The sequence below is a fragment of the Rosa rugosa genome, chromosome 3, assembly GCF_958449725.1.
Source record: "Rosa rugosa chromosome 3, drRosRugo1.1, whole genome shotgun sequence".
NCBI lineage: Eukaryota > Viridiplantae > Streptophyta > Magnoliopsida > Rosales > Rosaceae > Rosa > Rosa rugosa.
The window spans coordinates 45683338-45702839 of record NC_084822.1 but is presented as its reverse complement, the minus strand read 5'-3'; the positions used below and the strand labels follow the sequence as shown (position 1 = coordinate 45702839).

Genomic DNA, 19502 nt, shown 5'->3' with positions numbered 1-19502 from the left:
GTTGCAGTAGTAGGAAAGGAAGCAGTAGTGTCATCTGATTCTCTTGGCCCTCTCTCTCTGTTGTGGGCTAAATATATAGAATAAACTTATATCAAACACCCGAAATTTTTTTTTTTTTTTTGGGTCGCCATGAGAGGTGAAAAAGGCACAACTATTACATCCGACTCTCAGTCTCTTTTTAATACAATATTCTTGAATATCTGTGATCTCCCTAACTGTTTATTGATTGAAATCCTTTGTCGACTACCTTGCAAGTTTGTTTTACGATGCAAGTGTGTGTGCAAATCTTGGTCGACTCTCATCTCCCATCCTCATTTTGAAAGCCGTCGTGCTCTGTATCTCCGAAACAATTGTGACAACGAGCAAACTCCCATGTTTGTCGTACATTCGCCCCCTTTGGCAGCAGAATTGTTTACAATTGATTCCAAGCAGACTCCTCCTGAGTTAAGAGCAATCGATTTTCGTCCCAGCAAGCTGGCTGTTTGTGGTAGCGACATACAATGACTTGATTTTGTTGTGTGAAACTTTGGGTTTTCAAAGCAAGTACTACATCTGCAATCCGTACACCAAGCAATGGGTTGCTCTTCCTCCTCCCATTCTATTCCCCCAACAAGAAGTAGGTGTGGGATTTATCTGTGATTCCGACTATAGGTGCCGGATTGTACGACTCCTTGAGTTTGCAGCAGAACCTGACTTCCGATTAAAGGTGCAGATGTTCTCTTCCGAGACTGGTAAATGGAAAGAATCAGTTGTCCCATGCCCAAAAAGGTTTAGACCTCATCCTCTCAAGCACAGTGCACCATCCCTTGCTTACAATGGAACCTTGTACTGGTTAGGTCGTGGTGGGATTCTTATTGGGTTGGAGCCTTTCAAGCTCGACAATAAAAATAACCGTAACTATCATTGTCATTTTATTTCCGGGCCTCGTTCCGGGTTTCCATTGTTTTATGATTCATACAATTACACCGATTGCCTGGGTGTCTGCCGGGGTTGTGTGAGGATGTACCGGCTGTATACTCTGACACGTTTCATTCTTTTTGTGTGGGAGCTGAAAGAAGATAGCGGTCGTGAGGTGGATGGAGTTGAGATGAAATGGTGTTTAAAGGAGAGGATCTTCCTGGACCAAATTCATTCGAAATATATGGTGCCTAATCCATACTGGCTTCTGGCTTTGGACCCAAATGATGAAGACATGCTGTACCTGCTACGGAGAACTATCAGCTCCGATCCAGAAGACATTGTTAAGTGCAATATTCGTACAGAAACGCTAATTGACATCTCTCCAAAGTTGCCATTCTCTAATCCTAGGACAGGTATAATGGCATTTCCATTTATGCTCTCATGGTGGCGGTGGCCAACACCAGTTCCTAAATTAGACCGTCACAACAATAGCAGCTGCCCACCGCAAGAAGAAGAATCATAGGATAATATATTTGTGTTGTCTCTTTTCTTTTCTTCAGATTAGTTCATGTTGGAACAAAGCAGTTGTAATATTGCAAGGATCAATTTGGTGGGAAAGTGCATGACTGCCTATATTTTGTCCTTCTAAAGTAGAGATGTATATATGCTATGATTTGTTTCTTTTATTTAAACCATCCCCATTATCTTACATATATGTTCGAAAAGATGGATAGAATTCCAAAGATTAATAGGAAGATATACAATTTTTATCCTAAAAGATTAAACTATTTTGCTAATCAATCCTTTTCTACAGATCTACACACATTGGTAAGACTTAAGACATACCCCCAAAAACTTTGATAACCAAACAGGTAAACCAATCATACAAATTTGTTACGGGTGGAACACCAAGTCCCCAACAAAAACAGATAAGTTCCAAGAACAATGTACTTCTAAAATGTAAACTGTAAGGGATTTGAAATGTTTAATCATAATACAAGCAACAAAAGTAAACAAAGCCACATCCAGAAACAGATACTTTCATTTAACCAAAAGAAAGTTGAGAAACCCATTACAGCATTGTGAACTTTTTCCGTAACCACAGATTTACAAAACCAGAGATCAAGTTCAGAGATCTAATCTACCAAGGATTTCAAACTACTCTTTCTTCCTCCCTACCAACAAAACCTAACCCATCTAGAATTCCTGAGACATAGACCCAATCTCGCCCTTCCCTTTCGCATTCTTCTTGGGCAGCAAGTTCTGATGAATGTTGGGCAGAACACCTCCATTCGCAATCGTCACAGACCCCAAAAGCTTGGTGAACTCCTCATCATTCCTCACCGCAAGCTGGATATGCCTTGGAGTGATCCGATTCTTCTTGTTGTCCCTGGCAGCGTTTCCAGCCAGCTCCAAAACCTGATCCCAAAATCAACAAACCAAAAAATCAGCTAACAAATCAAGCACAAAATGAAAAGCCCCCAAATTACAAAAATAGTCCAAAACGACGACGTACCTCAGCAGCTAGGTATTCGAGGACGGCTGAGAGGTAGACGGGGGAGCCACCGCCGACACGCTGGGCGTAGCGGCCCTTCTTGAGGAAGCGGGCGACTCGGCCGACGGGAAATTGGAGGCCGGCCTTGGATGACCTGGAGACGGATTTGGTGGTCTTGGGCTTGCCTCGGCCGGCCTGAGCGGTTGTGGCGACGGCGGTGGTCATGGTAATGAAGATCTGGAGATTTGGATTGGAGTTCGAATTTGGTGAATTGGAAATTGTGAGATTTGTGAAGAGGGCTTAGGGGTGTGGGTGGGTTTATATAGAAGGGGGTGGTGGGTGGGAGAGAGCGCTGTGATTGGTTGGATTGGGTTTCGCGCGGATCGCCAGCGTGGCAGGGTAGGGCAGTTTAAGTGGGTTTTTGAAATGGTTTAAGAGACGAAATGTTCTGAACGCGGGAAACTGAAAATTCCAAATGAATTCGGGTTCAAAGTAGCGACGGCGTCGTTTGATGCGCTGCTGCTTCTGATTGGGCTGCGTTTCTGATTGGTTGAACTCTTTGGGCAAAATTAGTTGGGTTTCTCTGATGATTGAATTACTCTAAGCCCAAACGGGAAACATCAAGGTTTAATTCTTTTTTCTTTTCTGTTTTTTTTTTTTCAGAGGAAGAAAACAGTGAGGATACCCATAATGAGAAAAAATCTAACTTCCAAATTTTACGTACTCGAGCAATTTTGAAGTTGGTGACTTGTTGTACACCAAAAGAAATAAAGCAAAATCTGGTCACACGAATAAGACTCACAATTCGTGTCATGGGAATATCAAGCTCACAAAGTCGAGAAATGTTTGAGTTTATAACTCACTTTGCGATTATATTACTAACAAAAATCTACTAACGCCAACATGACTGGTTTTTTAAAGTCAATAAGAATCGGCCTTAAGTACTTACAATTCCAGCCAAAACCAAGCTACCAACCCCTATGGTGCGTTTGGATGAAAAAATTATGAAATCCGTAGGAATTTATAAATGATAGAATCTTTAACTCCATCAATCCAAAATTTCAGTAATTGCAATTTCTATTGTTTGGTTTTATCTATTTAGGATTTGAAATGTGTAATAAATTAAGAAAGTTTAAAACAAATAAAAAAATTAAATAGAAAAAAGCCTTGTTTTGGAAATGAAAATTGAATACTGCAAAGGAATTCGTAAATGACATCTATTTTGGTGGAAATTGAAGTAGGGAATTTAAATAATGAATTCCTTCGTTTTTTTCCACAGAGAAATTTAAAATTTCCAATCTGATAATGCCAAACGAGGGAATTGGCTTTTAGGAATTATGAAATCATCACTTTCAATTAAATTCCATCATTTTTTCCCTCATCCAAACACACTCCTAAGGAATAGGAAGTAGTAAGTTTACACTTGGAGAGACCAGCAAGAAAGTCACAATAGATTGTAATATTTCAAACATGAATCCTTAATTTACAACGTATTATCAATCTTGTTAGATTTTTATTATTCTACTAGACTGACTTTAATTTGACATGTTGAGATTTTTTCCTCACATTAAAGCTCAGAGTTGCGCAACTTTCACTACTAGCAAAATTAACTATACACACTGATTAGAATCAGTGAATATAACCTCCAATAGTTACTGAAATCTGTGTGGGAAGGCCAATAGCCACCCTACACTCACAGATTTAATTTCTGTCCCATTTGAGGGGGGTGGCCTTTGGTCTCTCCCCACTGATAGAAAAATCAGTGTGGATTTTTCTGTGGGACCCATCATTGTAGGCAAAATACTGGTCTCTCCGTAAAGAAATTAGAATCCGTGTGAATTGTTACGGGGGGTCCACCACATTCATATAACAGAATTAAGTTATTATTAAATTTTTAATTCTTGTATTATTTTAGCTTATGTAATTTTTAATTGCAAAATTATTTTAGTGATAATATTTCATTCTGGGTTCGGTGGGTTCTGCCATTGATGGAAACGATTTCCATGTAGAAAGCTCAAAGATAAAGCCATTAATGAACTGGGCACCTGTTGAATATAACAAAACAGAGTCACAAACCATAACACTTATACCTTTGGGAGTTTCTGTTATGCGATTATCAATTTCTATTGAAAGGGACCAAACTTATACAGTTATACCTTTGGGATTTCTGTCTCAACTTCTTCAAAAAGCAACGCTTATTTGCTGGAACTCTCACAACCCTCTTCAATCTCAACTTTCTGCAACAAAACCCAAAAGCCAGAATCTCTTTTAAGTAACCAAAATCCAATACCCAAATATTATTAGTCAAAATTAGAGACAAATTACAGAGAATTAGAGAGAGCGAGAGCAATGCACCTTTTCCTTGAGCTATGGCAGGTTGGCAGCGAAGCAGATAAACGCAGATGGACTAGATCTGAGCGGTCATCATAAGCCATCCTTGAAACTAAAAAGAAAATCTGAGATTCAAAATGCTCTCTTGTTGTTGATTGAAATCAGGTTATCAAAAGATTTCATTGAATTAACGTCATAAACAAGAACACAGCAATCAGCACCGCGATAAAATGCTACACCAAGGCTCTGAAACCGTTCTTGACCAGCGGTATCCCAGATCTGTAAGGTGAAGAGCCTATCTTCGAACTGCACTTCTTTCGTCAAGAAATCGGCTCCAATAGTCGCCTTGTATTGATTGCTGAACTTCTTATTAACATATTGATTCATCACAGAAGTCTTCCCAACCCCGCTGTTGCCGAGGATGATGACCTTGAGGAGCTTAGCAGAGAAAGAGAGTGAAGTGGATCTAATTTTCAAGTTTTTCTACAGGTTTTTTTCCGAGAAGGAAGCTGGTGGTCTTCTGGTCTTATGGGTCTTCCGTAAAAAACAATGATGTAGTGAAATTATAGTAAACAAACAATAATGAAATATGCATCTTCTTTTTCGAGATAAACATTTTATTAACTCTCACTCACACAAATGACTGTATGACATACAAACACTGCATACACATATATATGTGTGAGGTAGTTATTGTCACAGATATATGTGTGAGATAAGTATTGTCACAGATATTTGTGAGTCTACGTTTTATTTTATATTGATTATATTTCTTGTACTATAAATAAATTCTAATTTATACAGATGTCTGTGTGCATCTATGTTTTCACATATATCGATAAAATTTTACATACGGATATTTGTGAGTATTATTCTAAATCACACAGATTTTTGTGGCTAATTGAAATCAGAATATAAAAACTAATTTATTATTCACAAATATAATTGTGTAAAAACCTTAGGGGGGTGTATTCAATCAGGAGTCTATTGGATTGTTTTGTATTTTAAAAGTCTTTTAAAATCCTGTGGTATTCAATTAAGATTTTAAAAAGTCCTTATAAATCTGGTGATATTCAATTAAGATTTTAAAAAATTCTTCTAAATCTGGTGGTATTCAAAAGACCAACGATTTTGAAGGATTGTATTAGTAACTGGATTGTGAAGGATTCTGAAGTGCTTGGTATAAATACCAAACCCTATTAGAAATCCAGTCTGTATAGGTGAGATTTTGACGTCTTTTTCTCTCTCACTCTGAAGATGAAACCCGAGTGGAAGATGAACCGACAACGACATCCACCTTGTGTAGAGCGTCTCCAATTGATTGAAACTGGGAATTGGTCATTTGGGTACTCCCATTTTCCTGACACGTAATCACATCAAGGCTCCAATCTCTGTCCGATTTGACGGCCTCCAGGAATTGGTCTCTGGTGATCTGATGCTGAGCGCTTCCTCATGGTGAAAAGAGTTCTCAAGCAAGCTTGTATCTTTACTTATCGAACACCGTGTGCCATAGCCGGGTTCTTCAAAAAAAATTCAATTCTATTCAAGTTTTCGAGTTGGGTGGTAATCATGCACCGAGTTGCTCGAGAGTTCTCTATCAATGGAGGAATTGGATATTACAGGTATGGGCTTTTAACTCGAATTCATCATGTCAAAGTGGTATGAGCGAATTGAACGAAATGAAAGCAGAATTATCATTGATCATAAGTTATTATTTTAATTCTTATATCTGGTGCATTTAACTTCGTTTGAAAAACTAGAACTTGATTACGTCCTCCAGGTTGATCTATTTGTTCCCTTTTTAGCTTTCTCAGATGAGTTGTAAGAGTTCTTTCTGTTCAAAATCCTCTATGTTAAGGGTGGTAATGTGAACTTGAATTACCATGCGTAAGTTTTCTTTGTTATCTGTTTTTTATATTCTTCCTTACATTTTGAATAGTAATCACTATGGTCTGTGTTACTATGCCAATCTATTTATGGTAGTCATTTGATATAAGAAACAAAATGTGGCAAATATATCTGATGTCATTAAGATAAAGTATTGGTGGCTGGAGTGGTACCTATAAAAGTCACATACATGATTGTAAAATCACTAGATGCACGTATAACCAAATGAAGACTAGTTGTACAAAATAAATGATCATTAAGCTGGTTAAAACTTATATAGGAAGAAGTTATATGCATTTTAGCATAAAACAATAAAAATATGTTCAATAGAGATACTGTGCACTGGCACTACTCTCTGCCTTTCAAAGGTTGTTTGTCATGTGTTTCTAACCAAGTCTGTAAACTTTGTTGTAATCTTGTTACAGTTAACATACTGATTTAGCCAATTATTGAGGGATCAGTTTGTTGTTAGTATTCTGCTCAGTGGTATTCATGTAGCTTATAACTGTAGGCTTGTTATTTCAACTAATTAAGGCTGCACCCTATCTATAGCTATATCTAGTTTCATCAGACAATGAAAGAGTCATATCACATGCATTTACCTTGTGTATATTGCAGCCTATTTCTTTCCATTAATCATTGTGCTTATATTTATAGTCCTCCATAGCATTAATTTGAGACATACTCGAACATATATATAGGTAATGATTCATCACCCTTGAGCTGATTTTGATACTAAACATGGAAACTGTGTTTCCTCCCTCTTGTTCTCCTTTTCTATATTTTGCTCCACCCTAATTTCCCTAGGTATCATATAATTACGAACTATCACTGTGTGTTCAATCTTACTGATTTACTGCATATACAATCACATTATGTATTGTTCCTCTTCACAGAAGAAAGAGAAAAGTGTAATTTTTTTGAAACCATGATTTTGCATTGTTCAAACTTCAAATCATCAGTGTTTGGATTTACTGTTCTCCAACATGTTAACATTAATTGTTTAACCAAGTCTATTATGGATAATTTCTGACCATCGTTTATTCATATTAGGGGGAAGAATGGAGGAGGATTCACCAAATCCTCCAGTTTCATTGCGTGCCTAGATTTCTGCCCTGAAGACAGTGGCTTAGGAAGAATATAAAAGCAAGCCAATCTCATATTGGATTCTTCTACTTCTAAGCAGTGTGACAATGCTCGTAGCGTTTCCTGCATCAAGCCTTCTATCTCGTATCTATTTTGCCAATGACGGCACTAGCAAGTGGATCATTTCTTAGGTGGCTGTTGCAGAGTGGTCTCTAAGACTCTAACTGCTTTGATCTTACTGCCTACATACTTCTTCTGCAAAAAGTCTCCTACCCCTGTGAATTTAGCACATACATTTTCTTATGTTGTGCTTAGGTTTCCTACGTGCTGCTGACAATCTTATCTATGCATATTTTGCTTATATTTGTTTGAAAGGCCATAGATTATGCCTGTTTATAATCGTTTTCTACTTCTTCTGATATTCATAAGTGTATTAAGTACTTACAATGCCATCTTCAAATATATCAATCAGCTGGTAATCAGTACGATTCACATAAGGAGCTTGCAATCAAGATTTAATAAATAACTACAACATAGCACAAAACAAAACAATCCATGCACTTATTAAAATCCACACAAATCTTGCTAATACAATACATTAGAATCTGTTCAAATCTATATGGAATTAAAACAATCCGTAGATTCTGCAGAATCCATGAGAATCCACGGATTATAAAAAGTCACACAAAATCATTTAAAATCTAGATTGAATACACCCCCCTTAGTCACAGATATCTATGAGTCTAAAATTAGTAAATAAATTATATTTTTATTACTAGTCACAAATATCCGTGTATAAAACCTTTATCACTGATGTCTGTGAATATAAAATTATTTAATAAATTATATTTTTGTTATCACTCACAATTATCCGTGTCTAATACATTTCTCACAGATGTTAGTATCTAATGAATACGTGGGACACACAGATATCTGTGAGAAATTTATTTCACACAGATTTCGGTAGGTAATAGTGTGAACATGTGCACAGATATCTGTGAGAAATTTATTTCACACAGATTTCGGTGGGTAATAGTGTGAACATGTGCTTATGTAGGGTCCAGTTAATCAATTCACACTAATATCTGTATGTACAAATCAAATCCCACGGATGTTTTATCAGTGTGAAAGTCAGTGTGTATAAAATCAGTGTGGGTTGCTCATTTTGCTGGTAGTGTTTTGTTTGGAATTGTCCATTGAACCAACTTGCCTAGCTATGCAATTTTCAATACCAATAATAGATAAACGTTGTTAGACCATTGCGGGGAAGAAAAGTGCATCATAATTAATGGGATTAATGGCACCATATCACGAAGGATAGAGGACGAAGAGAAAGCGATGGCTAGAGGTCCAAATTTGACTTGCAAAAGGAGATTGATCAATTTCGAATTATAATCGCTTGCCTTCAGTAGCCACGCTATACACAATAATGAACGAAACGAAACCCACTATGACATTGTCGATATATGTAGTAATCAGTAACACTATGAAGTTAGGTACAAGTTACCATAATGTTTCGAGTTTTCCTTGAAGACGCTAACTAGAGTATGATGATGAACTAAAGAGCTTTCAAATGTGAACTCCTAAATCCTAATCGTTTCAATATTAATTATGTAATTTAAAAATGTATATGATGCAAGAGAATCATACAATGATCATGTTCTTCTAGATGAAGTCCCTGGCTCAAATGTCACGCTTCTTAGTGGCTAGGCTGCGTTTCCAGATTCAAATGATCATATAATATCCCTCTCTATATTATATTTCCATGGATGCGTATGCGTACAATTATTTAAGTTGCTACATTAGATTCTAACAAATCCCAGGTCAACTTTTCAACGTGCAATATGTACCAATCGACCAGAAAGACCAATTGCATTTTAATTGTTGCAGTTCTATATCATTTATCAAACCCAGGTTTATAATGTTCTGGCAATTGTTTTTGTAATCAAACTTGGGATAGATACTGTTTCAACAGGGCCAACATGTTACAAGTTCGTCTACATTGTTGATCGATTTGTTGGTCGTTGTGGGGAAATGTCTAACAATTAATGCTTGCATTCTTTTTTTACCTGAAGATATAGTTTGCTATTTCTACAACCTTTGGATGATAATTAGGTGCTTAACTTTTGCACAACCGCTTTATAAATCACATGGACAATGAAAATGTCTGTATTCAAATGGATTATTATGATTGCAGTTAATAAGAGTTAATAAGAGGGTGATTTTTCACATACATATACGATATATACAATCATGTGTCTATCTCTCTCATCACGTAATTTAGCATGTGACGTATGATAAAAACGAGAAAAATTATCACATACAACTAATGACAAGAAAGAATCACTTACAGTTACAAATCAAGGTTGATAAAATTCGAAAATCAAACTGTGAGTCATAGTGATGATCGTAACCACACGCCCATATCATGAATTCGCACACCATGTTTTTTCCAGAACTAGAGTGGAGTACTTATAGGAAGCATTTGAAACATCAATGATAGATAGAACTAAAGAAGCATCACTATATAAGAAAATCTCAGTTCATTCAACTTTGATCCTGGTATTATACATGAAACAGATACTATAGCTTCATATACCAATTCATCTTGGTCCTCTTGAGATGGGACTTTACACTTTGCTGTGGAGTGGAAACACAACCCTTATAAATCCCTCTCTACCCCAACCGTACCATTCAAATTCACCACAATGATCACCATCCACATTATACAAAAACATAAAATCAACAAAAGTATATACAAATTGATTGCACATTTGCATAACACGGCAAGAAAATTCATCCCAAACATATTAGTACTACTTAGTTTCCGATCTCAAGCTCTCTCCTGTTCATGACATACAGGATGAACAAGAGCAGGGTGGTTCTTAAAACGATCCAAGCTAACCGGCGACACAATGCCCTCGAGGCTCTTCACATTGGCTCGAGCCCCATGCGCAACCAACAAAAGAGCTACTTGTACATGCCCGGCCTCCACCGCGCAATGCAGCGGCGTGTAGCCTGCATCGTCGACGACATCCAGCTGAGCACCGTGATTGAGCAGCACCTTGACACACTCGATTCTGCCCTTGAATGCAGCCCTATGCAAAGGAGTCCAACCATTTTGGTCCCTCCCATTCACCTCTGCCCCTTCCGCAAGGCAACTCTTTAGGCCGTGAGCGTCGTCCAGCCTCGCCGCCCGGAGCAAAACGTCGTCGAATCGGAGAAAACCGAGCAAATTTAAGTGACCATTTTCAGCTGCGAGGTCAAAAGCTGTCTTTCCATTCTTGTTAACTACATATTTCACATTGGAACATTCCAACAAAGACTTGATGGGCACCAAGTGACCCCTCTCCGCCGCGCAATGGAGCGGCGTCCACCCCTTCCGGTCCCAAACGTCCGCATTACCGCCGGCCGAAATACAGAACTTCAACATCTCCACGTGGCCGTTCGCCGCCGCGATGTGAATCGGAGTCCGGCAATCGGAGTCAACCCAGTTGACGTCAATTTCCGGGAAATTCTTGCACAAAATCTCCACCAAATCGACCCGGTTCATCGCCGCCGCGTCGTGCAAAACCGAGTTATCGACTTTACAGCCGCACGCTATAAGAATCTTCACAACTTCAATACTTCCGCTCCGAACAGCCAGAGACAACAAACACCCGGAATCCGAAACTTTCCGATTCACATCTCCCCCGGCGTCGATCAAGCTCGAGACCAAGTTCGCGTTGCCGGAAGCTATGGCGGGTCTGAGCAGCGCCGTGAGCTCAGCTGCAGAGCACCCGGAAACCGCTTTGTTGAAGAAGGAATCGAACCCAGAGATCTGGGTCAGCTGAGAAATGAGAAACTCCACCACGTGTGGGCCCACAAACGAGATGGGTATGGTGGCGTCCCGGAAAACGTGCGGCCCGGGTCTGGCGAACAGACGGCGGAGATCCTCCAGACCGGCCTTCCCTGTCGGCAGCATCGAGGCCTTGACGTTGATGACGTCATTAGGGACGGTGGTGGGGAGAGGGGGATGATCGGAGGGCTGAGAGAGGAGGAGGGTGTAGGAGGAGGAAGAGAGAGGAGGGATTATAGAGAAGGGCTGTGAGAAAGAGAAGAGAGATGGGTTTGTGGTGGTTAGGTTAACTGCGACGGACATGGTGTGCATGAGGTTGCTGAGCCTGAAAGTTGTGCCGCACTTCTGGTCTCTTTTGAAGCTGAGCTCCACTTCCTTCACGTCCGCCTTCACCAATCTGTCCATGGCGCGCGAGAGAAACTGAAACTCCGCAGCAGCTGAATCCCAAGATCACTTGTTTATTAAAACTGGGGAGTTGCGTTTGGTTTGGTTTGGTATGAACTGAAGAAGATGAAAAAACTGTGAGCTAAGCAATGGTGGTTTGATTAGCTTCCTTTCGCTTTCAGGAAAAAGGTTTTATTACTATTTATATTTGCGGGATGAAATTGTTTATAGGGTTCGAGTATATTATTGGCTTGCGTTGTTTAGGATTTGAACTTTTGGTGAGGTGGGGACTTTGAAAATGAGAGAGTCGTTGTTGTTGGCTGGGTTTGGTTTTGAATACGGAGGATCGAAGACCGGAACAACCTTTCTTCAAGGTAGGGCATTGTCCATTTCTGGATCAGTAAATTTTGTGTTGAAACTTCAACTTCAACTTCATGACCGAGTTGGAGGTTGTGTGGTTTCAAAGTAGCTCGCATTTTCTGTTAAAATCCCACAAAGTCAGATCATTTTGTTTATGATTTAGGAAAACTTTCAGTTTACCCCCTGAATTTTGAGCCTAAAATCAGTCTGGTCATTAAACTTTTTTTTTTAATCAGACTGGTCCTTATACTTTCAAACAACATCACCCAAGTCCAAATTTTGAATCCGGGTCCAAAAATGACGTCACTTGCTGAGTTGGAGCCGACGTGGGGGCCCACACTTCAGCTTTTTAAACTATGAAGGAAGGCATAATGGACATTCTCAAAATATTTAAAAAAATAAAAATAAAAACAAAAATCTCAGAGGATTTCGTTTGGCCGGAAATCGGAGAAATCTCTTCCACGCCACCAAACCTATCCAATTCCATTTCCTTCTTCTTGTTCTACCGAACCCATCAACACCCAAACTCAAACCCAATTGCTATCAAATTCAAATCCAAAAATCAAACTCAAATCCAGTTGCTATCAAATTCAAGTCCACTGTCTTCGATCTCACCCTTGATGGCCATGAGCAGAGAGGGAGAGGATGGAGGAGAGAGAGAGGGAGCCGAAGAAGAAGAAGCAGGCCATGGTGGCCCAGGTCTCCAACGCTGTGACCCGGCTTAGGAAGTTGGTGATGATGTACGTCCAATATGGGTCGGATCGGTTAGAACTTCGGTGTAGATGGTGTCCTGCAGGGCTACAGGTCGGCGGTGAGGCGCTTGGAGCGGATGAGGTTAAAGGCGAGCTTCTTGCAGACGGCAGAGGCGAGGGAGGCGACGATCTCTTTGAAGGCGGACTTGGCCAGGATAGAGATGTCGCGGTCTGAGATTTGAGAGGAAGAAGACTATGGCTGCATTGAGGATGGTGTGGCCGTGGGAAGAAGGTGAAGGTGAAACGTGTTAGCGTGGTCGCCGATATAGAGAAGATGAAAGAGAGTGGCGCCGTCGTGGGAAGAAGGTGAATGTGAAACGCGTTAGCGTGGTCGCCATATAGAGAAGATGAGAGAAAGTGGCGCCGTCGTGGGAAGAAGGTGAAGGTGAAACGTGTAACGTAATCCAGTCGCCGATATATATATATATATATATATATATATATATATATATATATATATATATAGAGAGAGAGAGAGAGAGAGAGAGAGAGAGAGAGAGAGAGAGAGAGAGAGAGAGAGAGAGAGAGAGAGATAAAAAAAATTAGAAATTATATTAAATTAGGAATGTCCATTCTGCCCTCCTTCAGGGTTTAAAAAGCTGAAGTGTAAGTCCTCATGTCTGCTCTAACTCAGCAAGTGACGTCATTTTAGACCCGGATTCAAAATTTAGACTTAGGTGATGTTGTTTGAGAGTATAGACTAATTAAAAGGAAAAATTTAAGGACCAGACTAATTTTAGGCCCAAAGTTCAGAGGGTAAACTGAATTTTTCTTATAATGAGAGACTATCAATTATATGGGAGCTGGCAATGATGTTCAAGAAGAGAAAAAGTATTCTCTGGAATATGACGGAAATTTAAACATAGGGTTAATGCTTATACACCCCAAATCCCTGAGAATACTTCTCATACACCCCCGTGTCTTATTTTTTTCCTCTTTACACATCTTTTTCTCCTTTCCATTCCTACCAACCCATCTTATCAAAATCCCTACCAGTAGTACCCTTTCTTTGTTGTCCTTGTCAGTCTGGTTTCGTTGATGTATGTTTTCTTTCTTTACTTAACGATTTGTTGAAACGTGGTGGGCCCATCAGAGTTTTATTTGTTTACATATATATACAGCTGTTGCAATCATCCTCTATTTCAAAGGTAAACAGTACACTTTACTATTCAGAATTTCGATCGTTGACAGACTTGAGTTGAATGCTATCTGCAAAAATACTAGCAAAGAATTGCAAAAGGAAAGAGAAAAATTGAGAAAATTGAAAGCTTATAGAGAAGGTCTTAATAGAGAAACTCCCAACTACTGGGATATCATCTATAGACTTCAAACTAGAATCTATAAATTAGAACAAGATATTGATAATCTCTTATATGTTCTGGAAGAGGAACAAAAACCTCTTGATTATTTGAGCATTAGTTAGATCCGCAACTCACTGGTATCAGAGCTTGTAAAATAGCTCAGCAGGGGAATCCCCAATGGGGACAATGTCTGATTTAATAATAGAGAGATTGAATTCTCTATTAAAATCTTCTGATGAAAAATATCAGATCCTACAGAAAGAAATATCTAGATGTCAAGTTCATCTAGACAAAATTCCTGCTATAATCCACCAATTAGAAAAATTGGAAAACAAACTGGATTATATCAAAGAACTTCCAAAAACGAAAGAAGAAAAGCTAACAAGTGTTAGTAGAAAAATCAATGAACAGCAAAAAACGCTGGATTCTATGAAAAATATACTGAAGGACAAGAAAGTGCCTACAGTAAAAACAAAGAAGACTAATGGATTCAAACCATTAGAAAGGCCAGAAAAGAATCATGTTCCAAACATGATTTTTCTTGAGCCATCTACTAGTCAAACTAGTATTCGGTATGAAAAACCAACAGAAACTCGAGATGTCAACATGATGAGCATCTTCGGGAAAAAGAAAGGAGTTCAACTCCTAAATGCTGAAGAATTCGAATTCAACGAAATCGAGCAAGAGGTAAAAAACGCCTCAATTCCAAAGCTAGATTTTAAACAAATCTACAAAAGGGGAACTTTTGATCTGATGGATAGCCATCATTTCAAATTACTGGAATTCACAACCCCTTCTACAACTGGAGAAACAGATCTCTTACTAATTACTCCTGAAGAAGTTGCTAGAGCAAGAACAAAAAAGTATCAATTTATGCACATTGGAGCAGTCCAAGTTGGCATAAAATTACTTGCTCGAGAAGGTATAAACTGTTCAGTTCTATGTGTCTTACAAGACAATAGGCTAACAGATTTTCAAGCTAGTCTGTTAGGAACCCTTGAGGCATCTTTGTGCAATAAAGTGGCATATTTCAACTGCTTCCCAAATTTCTCAACCAGCTTGAAGGATGCAGCTCACTGTCTCAAACTGAGAGTCAAGACAGATGGCATATCGATGAAAAATGATATGCAAGAATTGGCAATAGTATACAGGATATACTATAAACTAATGAGTACCACAGTAGAGCCAAAGACAAGGATATCAAACATCCCTGGTCTTACTACTGGGTTCCTCACTAGTCAGAAGAACCATTCACAACAGATTCACAAGGTTACTTGGAATGAAGTAACTTTTCCTATTGAATGGAAATTATCTGGTCCGAAGCTACCAGCAGAAAGTGCAAAAGCTAAAATTTATGAAAGTAGAAAGACTGGAGAAATCAGTCTAAATTTTGACAATCACAGAAAAAGTGATGTTTGTCCTGAAAACATCAGGATAACCAAAAATCTTCTCAGAAGAAGCTACAGCACTAGAGAGGCTAGTGTTAGTGGTACAAAAAGCTCTGAAGAACCTTCAGAGTCCATCACTGAAGAAGAATTAGAAGCTTATCTGAGCAGACCAGTTAATATGTTGAGAGCACAAAAGCTCTCTGATCTCTATGCTGAAGCAGAATCTTGCGAAAATCCTGAACGATTAGAAAAACTAATCGAAGAGATGAAAAAGTTCAAACCAGGAAAGGAGAGAAAACTCCTACCATACCAAGATGTTGAAATGGAAGAAGGAGGTAGCTCCAATTCCAAAACAGTCATCATTAGAGAAAAGGGAAAGATAAAACTCCCTATACATAAGGCCCCTACGGGTAGAAATGGAGAAAGAAATTCTCAAAGATTTGTCCCAGAGGACAAGATTCCCAGAGTACCAATTTCCAACTATGGTATCTGGCTAGATCTAGACAAAGCTCTAGACAAGAGGAAAACTCTTGACCAATGGGTAGACAGCCTGATGATGGCATCCGCTCTTACCCTTGGAAAATTTGAAGCTCCCGATCTGCAGATGTACTTTGAGACTACTCTCACTGGGGTAGCTAAGAAGTATTACTTTTCCTTCAAAGAAACTGCTAGAGGAAAAGAATGGTTAGAAGAGATCAGAACTTCGAAATCTCCGTATCATTTTGCAGCACCCTTGTACGATCAATTCTGTGGAGATCTTTCAAATTTCAGTGAAAAGGCTAAAGAAACGGCCAAATCAAATATCTATGCACTAAAGATTTGTGACATGAGATATTTTGAAGAATACTTGAATGAATTTCAAGAATATTACTGTACGATTGGTGAACTAGAGAATATTGATCTAGTCAACCTGTTGCACAGAAAACTCCTTGAACCATGGAGAACAGCTGTGAGAGAAAGCATAGCTGAAAAACCAATTGAAAGATTTTCAGTTGGAGGAATTGCCGACAGAATCCGGCAATTACTAAAAGAACAATGCAAAGCCAATCTTAGAGCAAAGATGGCCAAGAAACAACTCAAAGGAGTTGAAAATTTCTGCTATGGAATATTGGATATACCCACTAACTGGGGGTGTCATGAATCCAAGTTCCTCAGAAAAAGAAAAGAAAAATATTACCCCAAAAGATTCTACAAGGGTAATAAGAAAAGAGATTGGAAATTCAAGAGAAGTTCCAATTACAAGAAACAACAGGACGAAGGTCCAAAAAAGAAATTCTTCAAGAAAAAGAAGAATACTCATCAGCATAAACAACAACCCAGCAAGAAAGCTTGCAGATGTTGGTTATGTAAGGCTGAAGGGCACTATGCCAATGAATGCCCAGAAAAGGGTAAGAAATCTACTAAAGCTCTGTTCGAGGAATACGAGCATATAGTAGAGTCAGCAAATATGAAAGGCTACGAAATAGCCTATTCTGATGATGAAGAAGACGACAGGTCAGTTTACTCTGCCTGGTCTGAAGAAGAAGATTCATCTGAGTCTGAGACAGATTCTGAAGTAGAGTACTTCGAATCCAGACAAATGAATGTTTTGAAAATCAAAAACTGGGAAGAAAGTAAGACAGAATCCTTAATGTCTTCTTATCAGGCGAACCCTGGTACATTCGTTTGTGACTACTGTTTATGTCACGAAAAGGATGGTCTCCCTATGTTTTGTGAAGAGTCAAAAAAGACTTATCACAAAGAATGCTTCATAGCTGAAGCAAGAAGAAAAACCAAGAATGGCCTTGTCAGCCAATTGGTTGAACAAGAATATGAAGAATATTTCTCTGAACAAAAAGAGAAAAAGGTAGAAGCCTTATTCCAGGAAATCATGGAACCGTCTTCCTCAAAAATAAAGAAAGAACTCATCGATGAAGAAAAAACCGATGAAAATTTAAATTTTGAACTGGTTGAACCACCAGAAATTATTCTAGAAGAATGCAAACCATTCATTCCTAAGGAACAAGCTCAAGAAAATGAGCTTCAACAATCGAAAGTCGTCTCTACAAGTAGATACAGCAACTACATAGAGATTGGACTAAAATTCCTTGATCACAAAAAATATCATCTACATGCCTTTGTAGATAATGGATCAGGATTTACAGTTGCAAAAAGATTTGCAATTCCAGAAGAACTCTGGAAAGAAGATAAGAAAAGAACTGCTACTGGTGTCACATTCGATGGAAGTCATCTCACCATGAATAAAGTAGCAAAAAATGTTCATATCACCATTGGTGGAGGAACATTTATCATCCATAATGTCTGGCAATCTGAAGGCCAAGGCTCAGATTTCTTGTTGGGAAATGTTTTTATTCTCCAACAGAGATTTATTCAGGATGAAGAAGCAATAGGCTTCAGAAAAGGAGAACGCGTGTTCTGGGCAGATATGCTTACTCAAGCCAAAAGTGTAATAGGTCCTCACTTTACTACCCAATATCAGAGATCGCAACAGAATAGTGGTGATCCTACCTACAAACCCAAATTTGAACCCATACTCCAAATCAAACAACAAGAAGAATTGCTTGTTGAAGAATCTTCTGAAGAAGAAGAAACTAGTGAATAAGAAGAAGCTAGTTTCATCCATGAGCATAACCTCAAGCACTTTCAGAATAAGCTTGAGTCTCAGAAAATTCCCTCTTGAGAAAATCAAGAAACTACTCGAACAGAACATCGATGTAGACCCCCAGAAGTTTTGGGAAAAAGACCCAGTGGTCTGTGAATTAAGATTGCATGACATGAATGCTATCTGTCATGTCAAAGCCATTCCTCAATACAAAGAGGAAGACCAAAAAGAATTCAGAAAAGATATTGAAGATCTCCTGAACAAGAGATTAATTCAACCGTCCACTAGCCCTCATCATGCTCCAGCATTCTACGTAAGAAATCATGCAGAAACTCTAAGAGGAAAAGCTAGAATGGTGATTGACTACAGAGATGTCAACAAGAAGACTGTCAAAAGACGGTTATCAAATTGCTCAAGTAAGAGTACTGATTAACCAGCTCAGATGAGCTAAAGTCTTTTCAAAATTCGATGCAAAGTCGGGTTTTTGGCAGGTCAAGATGCATCCTAAGAGTGCACCTCTCACTGCATTTGGAACACCTCAAGGACATTACGAATGGTTAGTAATGTCTTTTGGTCTAAAGCAAGCTCCCTCAATCTTCCAGCGAAAGATGGATAATATCTTCAAACATGTTGCGGAGTTTTGCGTCGTCTACATAGATGACATTCTGGTATTCTCCAAAAACAGAGAAGAACATATGAAACACCTCCATGAAGTTGTAAAGCTGATAGTTCAGCATGGAATCATCTTAGGTGAAAAGAAGATCTTCTTTATCCTCGATGAAGTTGATTTCCTAGGAATAAATATCAAAAATGGAGTGATAAAACTTCAGCCTCATATCCTTGAGAAGATCTGGAAATTCCCAAATAGAATTCCTGATGCTAAGAGTCTAGAGAGATTCTTTGGTGTCATAAAATATGAAAGAGATTTCATCCCTAAAATCTCGGGATTAACAGCAATGTTATCTCTGAAAACAAGTTCCAAAAGAAAATGGAACTTCACAGAAGATGATAAAAAAACTGTGAAGCAGATAAAGAATCTCTGCAAAAACCTCCCTCCTCTTCAACAACCAGAAGAGAACGATGAGATTATCCTCCAGACAGATGCGAGTGATAATTACTGGTCCGGTGTGGTTCTGGCGAAAGCGCTTGGAACTAACATTGAAAAGATTTGTAAATTT

General features: G+C 38.7%; 2 protein-coding genes across 2 annotated transcripts; both read right to left on the bottom strand.

Moving 5' to 3' along the window:
* Positions 1 to 1924: 1924 nt before the first annotated feature.
* On the bottom strand, positions 1925 to 2689 carry LOC133738921 (histone H2AX-like). The gene is made up of 2 exons (XM_062166597.1): positions 2417 to 2689; positions 1925 to 2319 (listed from the first exon to the last, which is right to left on the bottom strand). Exons 1-2 carry the CDS (start codon positions 2618 to 2620, stop codon positions 2098 to 2100), a joined length of 426 nt encoding a protein of 141 aa, XP_062022581.1. The 5' UTR covers positions 2621 to 2689; the 3' UTR covers positions 1925 to 2097.
* Positions 2690 to 10227: 7538 nt separating this feature from the next.
* Positions 10228 to 12162, bottom strand: LOC133740197 (protein VAPYRIN-LIKE-like). Its single transcript, XM_062168117.1, has one exon. It carries the CDS (start codon positions 11940 to 11942, stop codon positions 10533 to 10535), a length of 1410 nt encoding a protein of 469 aa, XP_062024101.1. The 5' UTR covers positions 11943 to 12162; the 3' UTR covers positions 10228 to 10532.
* Between the last annotated feature and the right edge of the window lie 7340 nt (positions 12163 to 19502).